General features: G+C 39.8%; 1 protein-coding gene across 4 annotated transcripts in view; it reads right to left on the bottom strand.

Moving 5' to 3' along the window:
• The window catches only part of ube2o (ubiquitin-conjugating enzyme E2O), a 47,889-nt gene that overhangs the window by 2,643 nt on the left and 27,849 nt on the right, over positions 1 to 17,397 (bottom strand). For 3 of the 4 annotated variants that reach the window (XM_028018952.1, XM_028018953.1, XM_028018954.1), the window contains exons 6-22: positions 16,541 to 16,684; positions 16,331 to 16,440; positions 14,585 to 14,735; positions 12,882 to 12,939; positions 12,640 to 12,799; positions 11,287 to 11,442; positions 10,468 to 10,622; positions 9,267 to 9,379; positions 7,611 to 7,739; positions 7,286 to 7,375; positions 6,891 to 7,209; positions 5,420 to 5,775; positions 5,171 to 5,351; positions 3,827 to 3,963; positions 3,178 to 3,381; positions 3,033 to 3,090; positions 888 to 1,614 (exon numbers count right to left, since the gene is read on the bottom strand). In XM_028018952.1, the coding sequence (XP_027874753.1) occupies positions 888 to 1,614; positions 3,033 to 3,090; positions 3,178 to 3,381; positions 3,827 to 3,963; positions 5,171 to 5,351; positions 5,420 to 5,775; positions 6,891 to 7,209; positions 7,286 to 7,375; positions 7,611 to 7,739; positions 9,267 to 9,379; positions 10,468 to 10,622; positions 11,287 to 11,442; positions 12,640 to 12,799; positions 12,882 to 12,939; positions 14,585 to 14,735; positions 16,331 to 16,440; positions 16,541 to 16,684 (3,248 nt within the window). Of the gene's footprint in view, positions 1 to 883; positions 1,615 to 3,032; positions 3,091 to 3,177; positions 3,382 to 3,826; positions 3,964 to 5,170; positions 5,352 to 5,419; positions 5,776 to 6,890; positions 7,210 to 7,285; positions 7,376 to 7,610; positions 7,740 to 9,266; positions 9,380 to 10,467; positions 10,623 to 11,286; positions 11,443 to 12,639; positions 12,800 to 12,881; positions 12,940 to 14,584; positions 14,736 to 16,330; positions 16,441 to 16,540; positions 16,685 to 17,397 lie in introns of those variants that run through there. The other variant, XM_028018955.1, reaches the window with a different exon arrangement.

The following is a 17,397-nucleotide window of genomic DNA, read 5'->3' as shown; positions in this document are numbered from 1 at the left end:
AGTGAAAATAATTTATTGCACTTGAAATAAGACAAAATTAACTCACAAGTAACTTTTTAGGAGCTGTTTTAAGTAAATAATTCCTTTAATTTTGATTACAAAGTGTTGGTTCTACTAGCAGATTATTTCACTGATGTCGTCTTATAAGTGCAACTAATAATTTTTCATCAAAGTCAAAGAAATATTATTCTGAATTCTGATTTTGCGTGCTTTGATCTTTCCATTTGTGTCTCAACTCCTCCTTAAAACAGCCTAAAATGCTTAAGAAAAACCATGAAGACGTTTTTTGACAATAAGTTAAAAACAATTTTTGGTGTCTGGAAAATGAGCCGTTTCAAAAACCTCCGATTATTATAGTCACATTCCATGGTCACTGCCCGCTACCTAGCAACCCCAGAAGAGTTCCAGCCCGTTTCCTAGCAACCTAGGCTGAGTTCCAGCCTGTTTGTTCAGTTTATAAGGATTTAAAGTAACAAGACACACCTAAAACAGCTCAATCAGAAAGGAGCTAAAAATAGAAAAGACTGAGCAGACTAAAGCCTCATCATCTAAGAACTATTTTGTGCTAAAAAAGGCTGAAAAGTTACTAGTTTTCTTATTTTAAATGCAATAAGACATTTGCACTGGAAACGAGACCAAAAATACTTGGTAAGATTTTGTGTTTTTGCAGTGAAACCCACAATAAGTCCAGACCCGGCTGCTTTCAGTGAGAGGAAATGTTTTAGAGGTGCGGGCAGCAGGAGCAGAGAGGTGGAGGGAAGAAGGGCGGTGGCGGCGCAGCACAGGAGGCCGACAGATGGAGGCAGTGACCATCCTCCTCTGAGACTTGAGGAAGGTGAAAGAGAGGAAGAGAGCGGGAAGCAGGTGTGAGTCGGAGAGGCACTTACTTGTCCTCTGTGTGCTCAGGGACGGCGGCGGCGGCCAGCGCGGCGCGGTACTGCTGCAGCACGCCGCGGACGCTCTTCACGAAGCCCTTGGAGAGCGGGAAGAGCGGGAAGCCGATGTCCGGGTAGCCGCTCCCCTCCGGGAGGAAACTCCGGTAGCTCTTCCGCCGCTTCTTTGGTCGCACCACCGGCTGGCTGGGACCGGACTCCGGCGCCGCGCCGCGTGCCGCGGAGCTGGCTCTGTCCCCGCCCAGGCAGGCGCCGCTCTGAGTGCCGTCGCAGTCTGAGTTGAGGCTGAGGTCCAGTGGCGGCGCAGCGGTGGTGGACGGGCTCAGCCCCGAGTCCTCCAGCTCCTCCTCCAGGATGCTGCTGACGCCCGGGACGCCGTCCTCGCCGGGCCTTCCGGGGCTACTGTTGGCCACCAGCGCCTCGTCCTTGGAGTGGAGCCCCCTGGCGGCCGGGTGTGGCGCGTGGCTGCGCTCGGCGGCGTCGTTAAGCTCCAGCCACGCCTCCAGACGGTGGACGAGCCGCCAGCCGCTGCAGGCGAAATGCTCCTGGACCTCCTGCTTGAAGACGTCCACAGGGTTCTGCAGCAGCTGCGTCATGGACTGCACCATCTTGATCAGCGCCATCTCGTTGTAGCAGCGGCTGTTCTCGTAGCCCTCCTGCAGGCCGCGGTCGCTGTCGAAGCCCGCCTCGTTGTAGTACGGCTCGTTGACCAGGATCAGACCTGCAGACACGCGATCAAAACAGATTATCGCCTCTGCTTGATCTACTTACCGGGTCTTAAGCACCTTTTCCATTATTATTTGGTAACCGTTTGCTAAGCTAGCTGTAGCGTTGCATTTGATCTGACGTCACGGCAAATAAACGGTCGTTTACATGCAGTACCTCCCGTCCACTAGGGGGCGTCCGCGGACCAGTTTTAGACACACTGACTTAGAATAAGGGTAATAGGACTTAAGCTGACAGTATTATGTGTTTTCCAGCTACATAGCGCCATTTTGGAGTATAATGAAGTAACTGTGTTTTCTTCATTTTCAGAACCAAACATGGAGAAGCAGCATTCAGCTTCTATCCACCACAAATCTGGAACAAGCTTCCAGAAAACTGCAAAACAGCTGAAACACTGAGTTCCTTTAAATCTAGCCTTTTTAGACCTGCTTCTGATGAATAAGAAATGAAATATTGACCAAAATATTTGATGTGTAATGATGATTTTGGTGACGACACTCATCAAGATGTTATGTTTGTTATTCTGTAATAGAGACAGAAAAAACAGATTTTTACTTCAATCATCTCTTTTGTGAGTCGACCTGAATTCAAAGTCCAGCTATATAGAAGCTGTAAAACATGTTTGTCAAACTGCGGCTCACTTAAGGTAATAAATTATTAAATATTGCCCTGTTCCTTTTTTTCCATTTGTTCTTCTTTTGTTTTCTTCTTTCCTGTTTAATCTTTTGCTGTTATTTTCTCATAATAGAGCAGATAACACCAGTTTTGGCTCCCTGTAGCTCAAAGAATAGACTTTAAAATACTGTTGTTAGTTTATAAATCACTGAACGGCTTAGCACCACAATACATTAAAGATCTGCTGTTGTTGTATGAACCTTCCAGACCCTCTCAGGTCTTCTGGTTCTGGTTCTGCTCTGCATCCCCAGAACCAGAACCAAACGAGGAGAAGCAGCTTTCAGCATCTATGCACCACAAATTTGGAACAAACTTTCAGAAAACTGTAAAACAGCTGAAACACTGAGTGACTTTAAATCTCAACTGAAAACCCACCTGTTTAGGATTGTATTTGAAATGTAATCAATTACGAATTTATTGATGGAACTTGACTTAATGTTGTGTTTTGATTATTGATTCTATGTTGCTATACAAATAAAATTGGATTGATTGATTGATAAACTAATGGGCGGTGGAATGTGCTCATCGCTGCATTTCACGTGTCATATTTGCACCTGATCAATTTAATCTAGAACCGCTCCTGCTACAGAAGGATGTGGGCTTTTATTTTTCAGATTTGGGCTCTAAAGTTTGCATTACAGACAGGAGAAATAAATAAAACAAAAAGGATTTTATGTCTTTGTGGGAACCAGATATTTTAGCTGAAGGAAATAAAGAAAGAAAAACGCTCTAACTGACCTTGAATGGAGATGAGAACCTGCAGCAGACTCGACTTGCTGGTCCATCTCTCGGTTCCCTGTGAATCACAGCAGAACCGGAACAATCAGGCATCGAGAGCGGCTGCGACCCGTCGGGAGCGGCGGCGGCGCAGGGCGGAGCTCACCTTGCCGATCCAGGTGCCCAGCAGGCTGACGCACACCTTGCCGTTGTCGTACAGGTTGGGGTTGAGGCGGCCGCTGCACTGCGACAGGTAGCGGAAGAGCGGCGGCACGGCCGGGTAGATGTTGGGCAGCTGGATGTCGAACAGGAAGAGCCCGTCTTCATAGGGGGTCCGAGTCGGGCCTTTGATCAGCGCCGAAAACAGATCCTGGGTCACAGCAGAAGGAAGACGTTTTGAAATATCGTCAAGTTCACACTGAAAAACCACAAAATGTTACCAACCAAGTCCAGCTTCTAGTGCAAATCTCTTAGTTCACTTGAATTAAGACGAAACTAACAAGCAACTTTTTAAGACATAGAAAAATTATTAATATTGATGAAAAGGTTCAAGTTCCACTGGCAGATTATTGCACTTTTAAAAAGACTTTTTCCCAGGCTGTAAGTGAAATAATCTGCTGTGGAACTTGTACTTTTTTTAATCAATATTAAATCATTACTAATTAAAAACAAGTTCATATATCTTGCAGAAACATTTCTTTCAAGTTAGTTTTGTTTTATTTCTTGATATTTGCACTAGAAATTGGGCCAAAACTACTTGGTGATATTTAGTTTTTTTTGCAGTGAAGGACCAAATCAGTGAAAATAAAACTCACCATTCGGTCCTCAAATGTTTTCACCATGATCCCATCAGGCAGCGATGTGGCCAGCAGAGCCATTTCCTTCCTCACTGTGCTGAAAAACTTCTTGGCCTCTGCTGGCTGGAACTCCATTTTCTTAAACGAATGAGTCTCTGTGAGAGAAAAAGATGATCGATCAGGAAGAGACAAGATAACAGAGTTCCTTCTAAAAATCTTTAATGCATTTAGCAGAATGCTCTTAGGAATTGGAAGTTTTTCTTTGAGAATGTGTTCTTGCATCTGATTACCATTATATTACTTAAAAATGGTCTCAAAACAACAATAATGTTGTTTATATTGCAAATGTTTCATATTCCCTTGCGAGACTTTTGTGTTCTCTTGCAATAATGTACTTAGTCAGTTCATGCAGCATCTTGACTACTGAAAGTCTGTGCAAGGCAGGGGCATCAAACTCATTTTCATTTTGGGCCAAATCAGAAATCTGGATGTTCTTAACGGGCCGGTTGTGCCAGAATATATTGACAAAAATAAATTAAACTGTTAGAATATCAATAAACAGCTGTTATTCCAGGATTTTGTGATGGTTTTAGTGTTTTTTGCAATTAAAATCACAGATTTTGTGGTGATAATTTGGCAACTTTTCAAAGGAATTTTTACAATATTTGTGCGAATGTCTGATGCTGAATGTGACTTTTTAGTATTCACTGCATCAAATAAGGCTGAGCAGTCACTTAAACTCAATGTTTTTGACCAATTTTGAGAACATTTGCAGTAAAATCAGATAAAAAGTTGGGCATCTGTTGATTTTGTGCGAATTTTGCAAATTTGTGAAAAACGGGAGGGACTTGTTGATGTAACTTGGAGTCTAGAGGGCCACATAAAAAGCTACGGTGGGCCAGATTTGGCCCCCGGGCCTCGCGTTTGACCCCTGTGGTGTAAGGTTTGTCTGTGTATGTTTATATCTTGTTAGTGAGATTTTTCAAGTTTTATATATTTTTTCTTTAGGATACGAACAAAACCTATGTGGAAAATGAAAAACATATATTTCCATTGCTTTGAAGAAAGAAAGAAACAAACAAAGAAAGAACCATTATTTATTTAAAACCAGCTCCTATGCATTACTAAAAAGTTACTGGTTTTGTCTTCAAAGTTGGGTAGTTACATTTACTTAAGTAACTTTTTAAAAAAAGTACTTTCATGAGTATTTTTACTATGCTGTAAAATTCACCAGACAGAGAGACACACCTGCAGTTTTTCTTAAAGGTTTTAAAAATCGGTTATTGGCCAGAAATCGGTTCCTCCCTCGTTATCGGAGGAAACAAAGGAAGATCTCTGATGGAGGAGTGGTGGATCTCTCACCTGGTGCCCACTCCAGCACTGAGAACACTTCTCCCTTGGCGCTGGTGAATGTCACGCCAGGCTTCCCTCCGCTCTGCTGGCACAGGACCGGAGTGTCACTCAGGAACTCGCTGGGCCACTCCTGCCCCCCCACCGGCGTCTGCGGCTCCTGCTGCGGCTTTTCTTCTCCGCTCCTCTCGGCCTGAGGAGCAGCAGAAGCTGAAAACACCTCCACACATCCGGCGACGTCACAGCGATGGCGACGCTCACCTCCGTTCCGGCGCCTCCGCTCCCCACCGCCTCCATCTTCTCCTCCTCCACGATGGCGACGTTGTCCAGCGTCTTCCTCAGGTTCTCGTGGAGCTTCTTGATGTCGTCCAGGAAGCGTTTCTCCTTGGTGGGTTTCTCGGGCGCCACCGGCGACAGAGAGCTCGCCACGTTGGCGGCGGAGGCCGGCTCGGCCGAGGTCGGGGAGGTCGGCGAGCCGCCCGTCCACAGCTGCTCCACGGTCATGTTCTTCAGGCTCTCCAGAATCTTCAGCGCTTCCTTCAGCTCTCTGAAGCCTCGGGAGGCGCCGTCCTTATTGGGCTTCTCCGCTCCGTTTACTGTTCCTCCTGGAGTCGTTACTGCAGGACGAATGTTACAGGAAAAAAAAAAACGACAAAATGATGCAACCAGCAGATAAACCAGCAGAGATCTAGCTACCAGAGAGGTTCCAGTTCTTAAATGCGTTCACACTGCAGCCTCAAGTGACCCAAGTCCAATTTTTTGTCAAATTGGATTTTTTTTGCCGGCTCTGTTTACACTTCCAAACATATGCAACCTGTATGTGATCTCCAGTGTGAAGGGGCAAACAACCTGAAAGTGTCCCGCATGCGCAGTAGAGGGCGCAATAGCGTCAGTGTTCTGCCAACTGCCATAAAAAGAAGAAGCGCTCAGTGTTTGCGGAAGTAAACATGGAGGCTAACGGTGGAGCATAACTTACACATTTGAAGTTGTTGTCCGACCTGAGCATGGTTGCTGTTTTTCTTCCCACTTGCGCTTATCAGGGTGCAGAACGTTTGTCGAGTATCAGTGACGTTCAGGTCGGATGAATTTGACCTGGACATTTGGTCGCATTTAAATCGGATACCCAGGAGGCCTGGGTCGCATTCGAAAGGAATCCGACCTGTGTTGTTCAGACGGTCATAAAAAGATCGGTTTTCATTAAGGCAAAGAAATCTGAATTGGGTCACTTTAGGCTGCAGTGTGAACGCAGCCTTATTATACTTCCTTGAACAGGTTAGGACAGATCAATATGCTGAAACACAACATTTTTATCACATTTTTTGTACGACATCATTCTTAGATAATGTGATTTTGAGCTCCTTCCAGAATGACCTGTTTTAGGACGTCCTGTCGATTTAAATTAATAATCTTCTGCTGGTCACGACCCCAACTGAACGTTTACACGCACACGTAAAAATGGCTCCAAACAGATGCACAATTATACAACTGTGCATCTCTGAAAAGTAGAAGTGGAGCCTCCTGCACAACCAACAAGAATACAGCAAGTGGTAAATCAGTTGGCGATTCAATAATCAATTCATGACGATTAATTGCTTTAGCCTTAGATGTGATGGCAAAAACAGATTACACCTAAACATTCTCCACAGATCAACAGCTGTAACAAATGTCTAATCTGATCCAGCAGACTAGGATAGCTTATACTAGGAACGGAAACATGGCCGCTGCTCCCCACCTCCTCCAGACGTGGGACTGCCAACAGACGCCTCCCCTTCCTCTCCCGGCGCTCCCTTGGTGGGACTCGTCACCTCAGCCTTGCTGCCCTCTTGTGGTGGGATGATGAACAGCGCAGACCCTGATGGCGTCGGGATGGGCGTCACCGTGTAGGTGGCCTTGAAGTTGTTGGCGTGGCTGTCGTCCTCGGTGGTGACGCCGTTGTCCGTCTCCCAGCTGTCGCTCTCGTCCTCCCACTCCTCCGTGGACAGGACGCTGCTCGTGTCCTCCACAGAGTCGTAGTCCGTCTCCTCGATCTCAGACTCCACGTTGTAGAGGTGCTGAGAATGAAAACATCAGACTGTGAGTAAAGTAGGTCTTACCGAATCAATCCAGGTTTAAAATGTGAATTTTTACTTGTGGCAGGACGATGGTTTTGGAGTTGTCGGCCCAAACGACCTCCACTTTACTGCTCACATCCACCCGGGACACCTGACCCACTGACGTCTGCAGACAGAACAATTTGTGCGTAAAGATTTAAATTAAACTGAAACAAATTAACTTTATGATGATATTCTAACTTACTGAAGTTCACCTGAACAGAACCTGCATTAGCAAGACCCAGTTTTAGACTAGTTAGCAGCATCATAACACTGGCATGAAGCTCACTGTCTGAATAACACAGTTGGATAATTTTACTTCCATACAACATGGAAGTCTAGTCCAAGTAAAAAAATGTTACCTCATTCTCGCAGTCGTTCTGTCCGTTCTCGGAGTTCCATATTCTGATGACGATGTCCGCCGTGCGGAAATGGAAATCTGGATGATCTGCGATGTCGTACACACTGACATCCTCCTCCACACCAATAACCTAAAACAAGAGGAAAAGATAAGTCGTTTCTGTTTCCAGCAGATTTCTTTTACGTTCTCCAAAAGCAGATATGTTTCCGTTAGAAGTGCAAATATTTCTCAATGTCAAAAAAACACAATTTATCAATTGTGGTGTTTCCATTAAGTCAGAAATGCAATTAAAGTCAAACGTGAATAAGCTTGTTACTATGAGTTATGAAAGATCATGGTAGTGAAGAATATGAACAGCTACATTAAATATATTCATATTTCAGACACGGTGCTAGAACTCATCGTCTATCAGAGGAAACATCAGCGTTTTATTCAGGCGTTGGAGCAACAAATCGCTAACAGGAGTGGCTACGTCTGCAACGCTTTGGGGAAAATATCAGCGATTTTACAGAAGAGCTTTGGATTCAACACGTTCAAATGAAACAACTTTTTATGAACTGCTCGATGCTGTGAGAGCTCTAATGGAGCCAGCTGCACAATGTCAAAAACAAAACAAACAAGCCATCATCCTCCTACAACTTCCTAGGGCGTTGTTGCAAAAAAAAAAATTGTTCTTAGTATCTTAAATTAAAACATTTTTTAAATTACTTGTCACAATATTTTTTTTACCTTTAAAAGTCCTCTACTACGGAGCCCCCTAGGGGACATGGGGAATTTTTTTTCTTTTGCGTTTACTGTACTGGTCAGTTATGCAGCATAATTGAACGCTGTAAGCCTTTCTTACGGCGGGCGCCGTATTTTCTGCTTTAATGGTTATGTGAGGTTTTTCCATGAATGTTAGTAGCCTATCTTTTTGTGAAATATCTGAAGTTTTATATCTTTCTTTAGGATAGAAAGGCGCCACAAAACTACGATATAAACAGAAACTTTCTGTAAGTAGGAAAGAAATAAAAATACATTATAATTTGAACTATTTCTGAGTTATTATCGCGGGTAATAAATCATCTGACAGTTTTGATTGTGTCTCTGTTGTGTTCGTAGTCTGAATGGTTTTATGAAAGATACTAACATTCATGGAAATACCTCACATAACCTTATATTAAAGCATAAAGTACGGCGCCCACCGTAAGAAAGGCTTACAGTATTCAATTATGCTGCATAACTGACCAGTACAGTATTGCGATGTAACGCAAAAGAAAAAAAAATTCCCCATGTCCCCTAGAGGGCTCCGTACTCTACAGTAGCAGAAGGGACTGAATACTCCTAAGTTGCTTTTTTCATCTGTCGGCCATATTGGATTTAACAACATTTTCTTGCACTTGCAGTGGATGGCCAGTAGTTGGCAGTGTGTTGTATGGTGCACTAGTGTCCACTTCAGTGATCTGTGTGCATTTATAACTTAAAAATCCACCAGAAACACAAGAAAATGGCTTTTAGATGTCTGTTGTCTGCACTGCATGCATAAAAGGGTTAATCAAAAAACCTGAGTTTTTTTCTAAACTGGCGCGTTTCCATTAAGTGAATTTATTTTTGTGCTTTCAATTTGTGCAGTTTATGGTTGACAGAAACGCAGCTAGCGTCGTTAGCTCTGACTTACCTCGACGTCGTCACCTGTGGAGTTCAGTTTGATCCATCTGACGACGCACGTTCTGCCTTTATGGTCCCCAGACTGGACCACGCCGTACACGCCTGGATCCTGCAGCGCTTGGGCTGAACACACACACACACACACACACACACACACACACACACCCGCACACACACACACACACACACACACACACACACACACACACACACACACACACACACACAGAGCCAGTTCAAATAAAACACAGAAACAATAATGTTGTGTACAAATACAAGGACAAAAATAAGAAAAAAATGTTCTAAACTGTATTGTTAGAAAACAAAACATTAATTTTTGTAGTGATGACATCATGTGGATAAAATGACCCAGAATAAATTCGGCACCAATAATGAGTCACTTGGTTTGTAAGTCAGAACTAAATCCAGAAGAAAAACCACAAATGTAGCAACATTTCCTACTATTTACACTTGAACCCACATATATCAAACTAGACTCAGAAATATAACTTCTACACTTCAAGATTAAGTATTATTTCATCAGTCAAATCAAATCAGTTTTTATTTGTATCGTGCCAAATGACTTCAATATTAAATAGTCTTTGTTTTCAGCAGGACAAATTTTGAATTCCCTGCTTTTGGCTAATTCTGGCACATTTACAGAAATGTTAACTAATGTGCAACATCCACAGCAAATAAAATAAATTTATTTTTCAGAAGTACTCATCGAACGCAGAGAAAGCTGTAGCATTTTAACAGTTTCATAACGGGTAGTTTTATTAACATTAAGACTCTTTGAGGACATGCGTGATGCCAGAAATGAAACTGAGTTTGACATCCCGGCTTGTACTGGAGCAGCTTTTACAGAACATTCGGATCAGTTACTTGTAAAGTAAAAAGAAAAAATGTGATGTAAAATCAATAAGTATAAACTGTTAATCTTAGGTGTACTAAGAGCAACAGGAGGTATGAAACAGGAAATAAAAAAAGACCTTAGATACGCATAACACACGAAACCCAAGAATATCGGACTAAATTTTCATGCCGGTGCATCCCTACTGGGTATCAAACTATTTCACAGACAAGCTTGAAATCACTTCAGCCTCTGACCAACATACAGTCAGAACAAATTAACATAAAGAAAAATAATCACTGCGCTCCACCAATACAGAAAGCAACAAAAAGCTGTGCAGACAATAAAGTCGACTCACGTCGTTTGTCAACCACAAAATCTCCGGGGCAAAACTCGTGGCTGTCCAGGTGCTGGATGGGGATGAGGTCGTTGGACCTGATCGCCCTCTCCACCCGTCCGTCCTTCCACATCACATCAGCGGTGGTCTTCGTTGATACAACTTCCACTGCCACCCTGATGGCAAAAAACACAGAAAAACAGAAAAAAAACTTTGCTTTAGAAATGTTGAAAATGGTTTAATTTTCATATTCCCCCTGACATGTTGGGAAGTAGCGAAGAAGCGTTTTCAAATTTCAAATTAAAATGTTCAAAAATACTTTATTGTTGTTGTAACTCATTTAATTTAAACTTTGTTTTAAGTCAGTGTTTCTCAAACGCTTTAAGGCCGAGGACCACTTAACCCATGTAACAAACATTCATGGACCACCTACTGTACCTTGAAATTGCCCCACAATGTTCACACATGCAACCCAAAAATGAAAATATTAGTCTCTTAAGTATAATTTTAGAAAATAAAAATGCAGGTAAGCTCCAGCATGTTTTTACACGGATATAAGTCTACTGTTACAGTCATTAAGATTTCTATCTTCATGTTGGGATTTATAAATACTCTCATTTCCAAACAAGCATGCAACAAATCCTTGTGTTTCTGCGGTTTGTAACATCGATCCTTCATGTTTATGTGGCGATGAAATGTGAACCACCCAACAGAAACAAAACTCCTGACTCTTTAGTTCAGCTAGAAACACCTGATCTCTAAAACAGGGCAGAAAAACATCCACTTTCAGAGTGGATGAGGAGATAAAAAGGCAGAGGATAAAAATCCATGCTAACCCACCGGTCTCCACGCTTAAACTCTCGGGAGAACTTGGTCCTCTTCTTTTTATGCTTCCTCTTCAGGTTGCGGATGGAGAGCGGGATGCTCTTCTTGCGGTTGGTTCCCAGGCCGCTGCTCTGAGACGAGGCGGTGGAGCTGGCTGACGATGTGAGAGAGCTACACACACAGGTAACGGTAATTTGTTCATTAACTCACAACCTTCAGCTCATAAATAAAAATAAAAAACAACGAATAAAAACACATGTTAAAATACTAATAAAGGAAGGTAAAAATGTTCTCTGAATGCTTAATTACTTGATTAAGTTCATATAACAGAAATGAAGTGGGATGGATGTAAAGAAATTTAAAGTTTATGCTCAGATCTTTCAGAGGTAATCATTAAAATTTCAGAAAATGAATAGAAAATCTGCAACAAATAAAAGATTAAACATTAAACGAATTTTTCAATTTGCTTCATATTCAATGATTTTCATTCAAACATTATCTCTAATTTGATAGGATTATATTTTGTGCATTTTATCTTAACTATACATAATAGTTAACTTTTTTTCCTGTGTTTTTGTACAAATTATTGAATGAGATGTTTTCAAATGTATGACGTCTTAAACAAAAACAAAGCACTTTTTAGAGTGTAATATGCTTTTAATACTCAAAATCTGACATTTTTATTTATTTAATGCAACTATTGTTTTTGAATATTTGCTGTTCTAGAATAAAATTTACTATAAAATGTATCCAAGTTATGTTTGGGTAACTCAATTTATCTTGTAGTTGTTCTTCTTTGTTTCTTTTAAACTAAATATTACAATCTGTGTCCGTTTCGACTTTGATATCTATTCAAAAAAAATTATTATTTTTTTAATTAACTACAATTTCAACTTAATTTTCATTTATTCTTGTAATTTATTTCAACTGAAATTCCTTTAAAATGTCTTGTTTTAATATTTTCCATCGGGTGAAACCGTTTTTCATCTACTGTAAATGTAACAATTTGGACACATTAGATGAAAAGTAAAAAACGTTTTTTACAACTTCTGAGAATCAATGCTGCTTTTAAAACAAAAAAATTTAGACTCATAATACAAATTTCTGTTTACTGGACTCATATATTTTGGGTAATATTTTTCTCCCTAAACCAGAGAAACATGAAGTTTACTTACATCAAATAAAAACTCATATTTTAAATAAATAAATCTCTGCTAAATGCCACAATAATGAGAGAAATGATTTCTGGTGATTTTAACTGAACTAAGACAACAATAAGACGTCTGTACCTTTCTGTTTTCACCTGTTAATAAATTCAACCCAGCATGTAAAATGACCATCAGAGCCACCAGATGTTGGTAAACAAACCTGGTGTCATCAGTGTCCTCCGCGCCTTCGTCATCTGCATCCTGCTCTCCGTGTTCAGCCATGTTGTCGTTGGCGCTCTTTGGATCCACCGGGTTCTGACCCACCGTTACCGGGCCGTTGTTGAGATGGGGCGAGTCGGTGTGCTCCGACTTGTGGTCACCTGTTGGAAAGCAGAGAGAGTAATGATTCAATCAGTGAATAAGGCGGTTTTTGTGACTCATCTGTGAATGCTTAATGGATACCTTGCAGGTCAGCATGTTCCGTTTTCCTTCCAGACTCCTTTTTGAAAACTCTTTTTAGCTGCAGCAGGAAAATAAACCGAGAGTTTGCATTATAAAACCACTTTTCATTTTCACAATAAAAGCATTCACTATTCAGAATTTTTTTATGGTTTATTTTTCAAAATAAAACAAAAAAAAATAGAGATTCACAGGTATATGTTGCATCTTATCAGCATTAAGTGTTAATATTTCAATCGCAATATTTAAATAAATTTACAGTCTTTATACATTTTGGAATAAAACAACTATTTTACACTGTTTATCTGTTAAATTGGGCCAAACTAAATGATGTACATCCACTCAGTGAAAGTTCATTTAGTCAGATGTGACTTGGTTTCCTAATTTAACAATTTCAAATTATAATTGTTTTTCTTTTTTTAGGGCTATCAATGTTAATGCAAACGATTAATCTAAAATGTTTAATGAGTTAATATTACATAATGCAGATTAATCAAACTATTTTGATCTAAAAGCCTTTCTCCAGTGGAGGGTTCGAAGCAGCCCGTTACGCTGCGGTCAAAAATGCAGCGTCGCAAACATGAGAGAAAAGATGATGGAGGAGAGTAACTGAATAATTTCACTTTAAATAAACACAGTGATGTAAGTCCTGATAAAACCAAGGTAGTGCAACAATAAATTATCCTTCCACTGAAGCACAATCAGTTTACAGCTCACATTTCTAAATTAAAATTTAAAACAAAATCACTTTTTTAAAATCCTTCCTCAATATGAAGACCTGTAAAACAAACAATTTTATACGCAAATTTGCATGTTTATAAGAATGTTTGTTCAAGCTTACAAAGTTGAACATAGTAATTATTTCAAATTCAAAAATACTTTATTGATCTTAAAGGAAATTAAATGCTCATATTACTTGAAATTCTTCAAAGAGTTATTGTAGATAGTAATGGGTATTGGCAGGAAATGCCTCCTATAGCAGTCTGTATTACAGCAAATTTGAAAAAGCCTCTGACTGAAGACATTAAGATAGTCTAATGGGGAGGATTAAGCTTAAGAAGATTAGCAGTGATAAATCACAGTCAGAGTAAAAGTAAAAAGTAGCCATCTAAAACATTACTAAAGTAAGAGTAAAAAAGTTTTAATTGATCATTTGAGAAACTGGTCAAATTATCAATCATTTAATATTTAACAATTACATCATAAGACGGACCAAAGTATAAAGTTGATTGGAAATTTTGGTATTTTATAGACAAAAATGACAATAATTCATATAAGTATCAGAAAAATAACAAAATCAGGCAAAAGAAAATTTTCCAAATCAGTTTCTTTCAATAAAAAAAACTTTAACAAAAACTGCAGGTGTGTGTCTGTGTCTGGAGAATTTTTAATTAAAACATGTTTGTTCTTTATTCAGTGGGTAGAAAATCCAGAAGTATTACATAAGTAAAAGTAGGAATACTTTGTAATAAAATTAAATCAAGTAAAAGTAAAAAGTACAGTGTAGTAAAAATACTCCTAAAAGTAAATTTTTCCAAAAGTTACTTAAGCGAATGTAACTGAATAAATGTAACTAGTTACAAGCCAACTTTGATCACAGATGATCAACCTGATTAGGCTTTTTAATGAATAGCAAGAGAGGATTTTATGCTTTTAAACTACATTAACCACAGATAAAACACACAGGTGAAAAAACTTAACTGCACCTTTCTGGCAATCGGGTCCTCTGGTAGAAAATGGGCCCCTTCGGGTCCGTCACAGGTCATGCATGTGGCGCTGCCTTTGGCAGGGATGATGTACAGGGCTCTTTCTCCCAGCTCCCTCTGGGTGTGGTCATAGTAACCCAAGCGCCTCACCCTGCAACCAATCAAAGGGCGGCTTTGCTCAAATACGACACAATCACAAATGAGAAACGGCCTTTCAATGTAACAATGTTTACACCTATAAAGGAACACGAGTTCTTTTAAATCTAGACTAAAAACCACCCGTTTAGAGTTGATTTTGAAACATAAACCAACATTCTGATGTGTAATGATGCTTACACTTGACAAAGTGTAAAGCTTCATTTGTTTCCTGTGTGTTCTATGATTTTGTATTTTTATGACGTAAAGCACTTTGAAATGCCTTTTTGCTGAAATGTGCTATACAGATCAACTTGATTGATATACACAAAAAATGAATCCCTCAAATCATCAGTGCTGCTGTCTTGTGTCACTTGGTCCAGTACTTCAGAAAACCATTTAATTAGGACTCGAGTAAATTGATTATTAAAATTCCTCAAGGAAAATGTAGCTGCCTCAAAAATTGTGTTTTATTATTTAGCGCACCGTGTTCTGGCCGGATCGTTCTTTGTGTTGGTCAGAACTCTCACTTCTGCCTGTAAGTTGTTATTAAGGGTTAGCAGCATAACGTCGAATTTTCCAGGTTTTCATCGTTTTTTGGGGAGCCAATATGCATCTTTAAATCTGCCGCGATGCTTGGAGCACGACAGCTTTACGTTCTCCAAAAGAGGGCAAAATTGTGCCGCTCGTCTTGCTCTGCATTGTTCCAAATATACAAATATTATCACCATGAAGCATTAGGTTGGTTGAAAATAAGGCACAAATTTCCCTTTTACACATTTTTAGAAATACTGTACTATATAATCAGCTTTTATTTAACCAAACTTGACACAATTTTAATACAAGATATGCTTTAAAAGGTTGTTTTACTCTTCCACCATGTAACATGAATCCCTTCATCTGTAATAAATGTAACAAATGCTAGACATTTTAAAAAGAGTCTTGCTGTCTTGATGTGTTGTGGTGGCGCAGGGGTTAAGCACAACCCACATAAGGAGGCCTTAGTCCGCGACGTGGCTGTCACAGGTTCGATTCCCGGCCTGGCGACCTTTGCCGCATGTCTTCTCCCTTCTCTCATTACCCACTTTCCTGTCAATTAACTATCAAATAAAGGCCACTAGAGCCAATAAAACCTTAAAATAAAGAGTCTTGCTTAATTATTTTATTACATAGTATAATTGTGAAACTAATTAATGTGACTTAATTAGTTTATTATATAAATCAATTACATTTATTTGCATAGCACATTTCAGCAACAAGGCAGCTGAAAGTGCATTACCTTATAAAAACACAGAAAAAATACAAAGTTGTATAAAGTGTGATAATTACGCATTTATGAATTATGTGCTCTGTCTCTAATATTGTATTAAGTGTGTGTAACTGGTTTTGTAATAAATGTTTTTATGATGTGGACCCCAGGAAGCGCAGCCATTGTTACGCCAAAGGCAAATGTTGATCCAAATAAACAAATAAACGCATAAAGCCCACGTCTCCTTAAAATCCTGATAAAATCTGACAGGAAGTTCAGGAGGAAGTGTAAACCATCCAGACGTCGCATGAAGGAGAGAGGGGGCGGACGCAGACGCTATGTGAAGAGAAGGATCGACTGACCTGTGAAGATTTTCCTGTGTGATGGTGGAGGGAGGTGGATACACGCTGTCAGAGCCTTGAGGAGAGTAGCTCTTGGTGATCCACGTCACTTTCAGCTCCACGACTTTCACCTGACAGAAACACAAAACTCCAGGATTTAAAACATCCAAATGTGCAGAAACACATGGAGATACATTTAAGATGTCTGTTGATTTCTGGTCACCCTCTCACCTCTTCCACCACCACTCTGAACTTGCACTTCCTGCTTAGGACAGGTTTGACCCCTGACAGCCACTGTACATTAGAGAAGACCTTAGCGGGGCCGATCAGAACCTGGCCCGGGTAGAAACCGTACGCCTCGTCGAAAAACAAACCCTGAAGAGGAAACAGAACAGCAATAATGTGAACAAATGTTACAGTAAATTTAATTAAGTTTACAAAACAGCATTTTTCAATTTGTCGACATCAAATGTGAAACAAAAAAAAAAACATCTTAATTTTAAGACAAAAGAGGAAATAAATCCGTTTGTCTTTTTCTTCTCAAACTTATTAAATAAATCCTAGATCAGTGGATTTCATTTTGGTGGACTAGATTAATTACTGGTACATTTAATTATCCAGCAAAATTTAGTATTGAAAAAATAATAATTAAATGCATTTTTTTTTTTTGCCCCATCTTAAATTTTTTTTTTTTTTTTTTTGCTTTTGCTTCACATTTCCTGAAAATGCTCATAAATTGATTACAGTTTCTACAGTTCTTACTGACCAAAAGCAGAAAAAGTTTTATCTGATTTAATGTCAGACAGTGAGAATAAAAAGTCTGCCTCCAGCTGTTCATTAATAACACAAACTAAGATGAATTTAAAAGAAAAAGTCGTAAATCTCAGTGTATGTGAGCAGCTATTTTTATTCATAGAGGTTTCAGACAAGTTAAACTTCCAGCCCTGATTTTAAATTAATTATTCATATTATGACCCAAATAATTTCAAATAAGCAGATAAATTGAGAGTTAAAAATACTGCTCAGAAAATAAAACTATAGAAACAGCACTCTTCTTATTTTCTACTTTAGGAACATTAATAAAAATA

The sequence above is a fragment of the Xiphophorus couchianus genome, chromosome 5, assembly GCF_001444195.1.
Source record: "Xiphophorus couchianus chromosome 5, X_couchianus-1.0, whole genome shotgun sequence".
Taxonomy (NCBI): Eukaryota; Metazoa; Chordata; class Actinopteri; order Cyprinodontiformes; family Poeciliidae; genus Xiphophorus; species Xiphophorus couchianus.
Note: the sequence above shows the minus strand (reverse complement) of the source record. Positions and strands in the feature narration are given on the sequence as shown.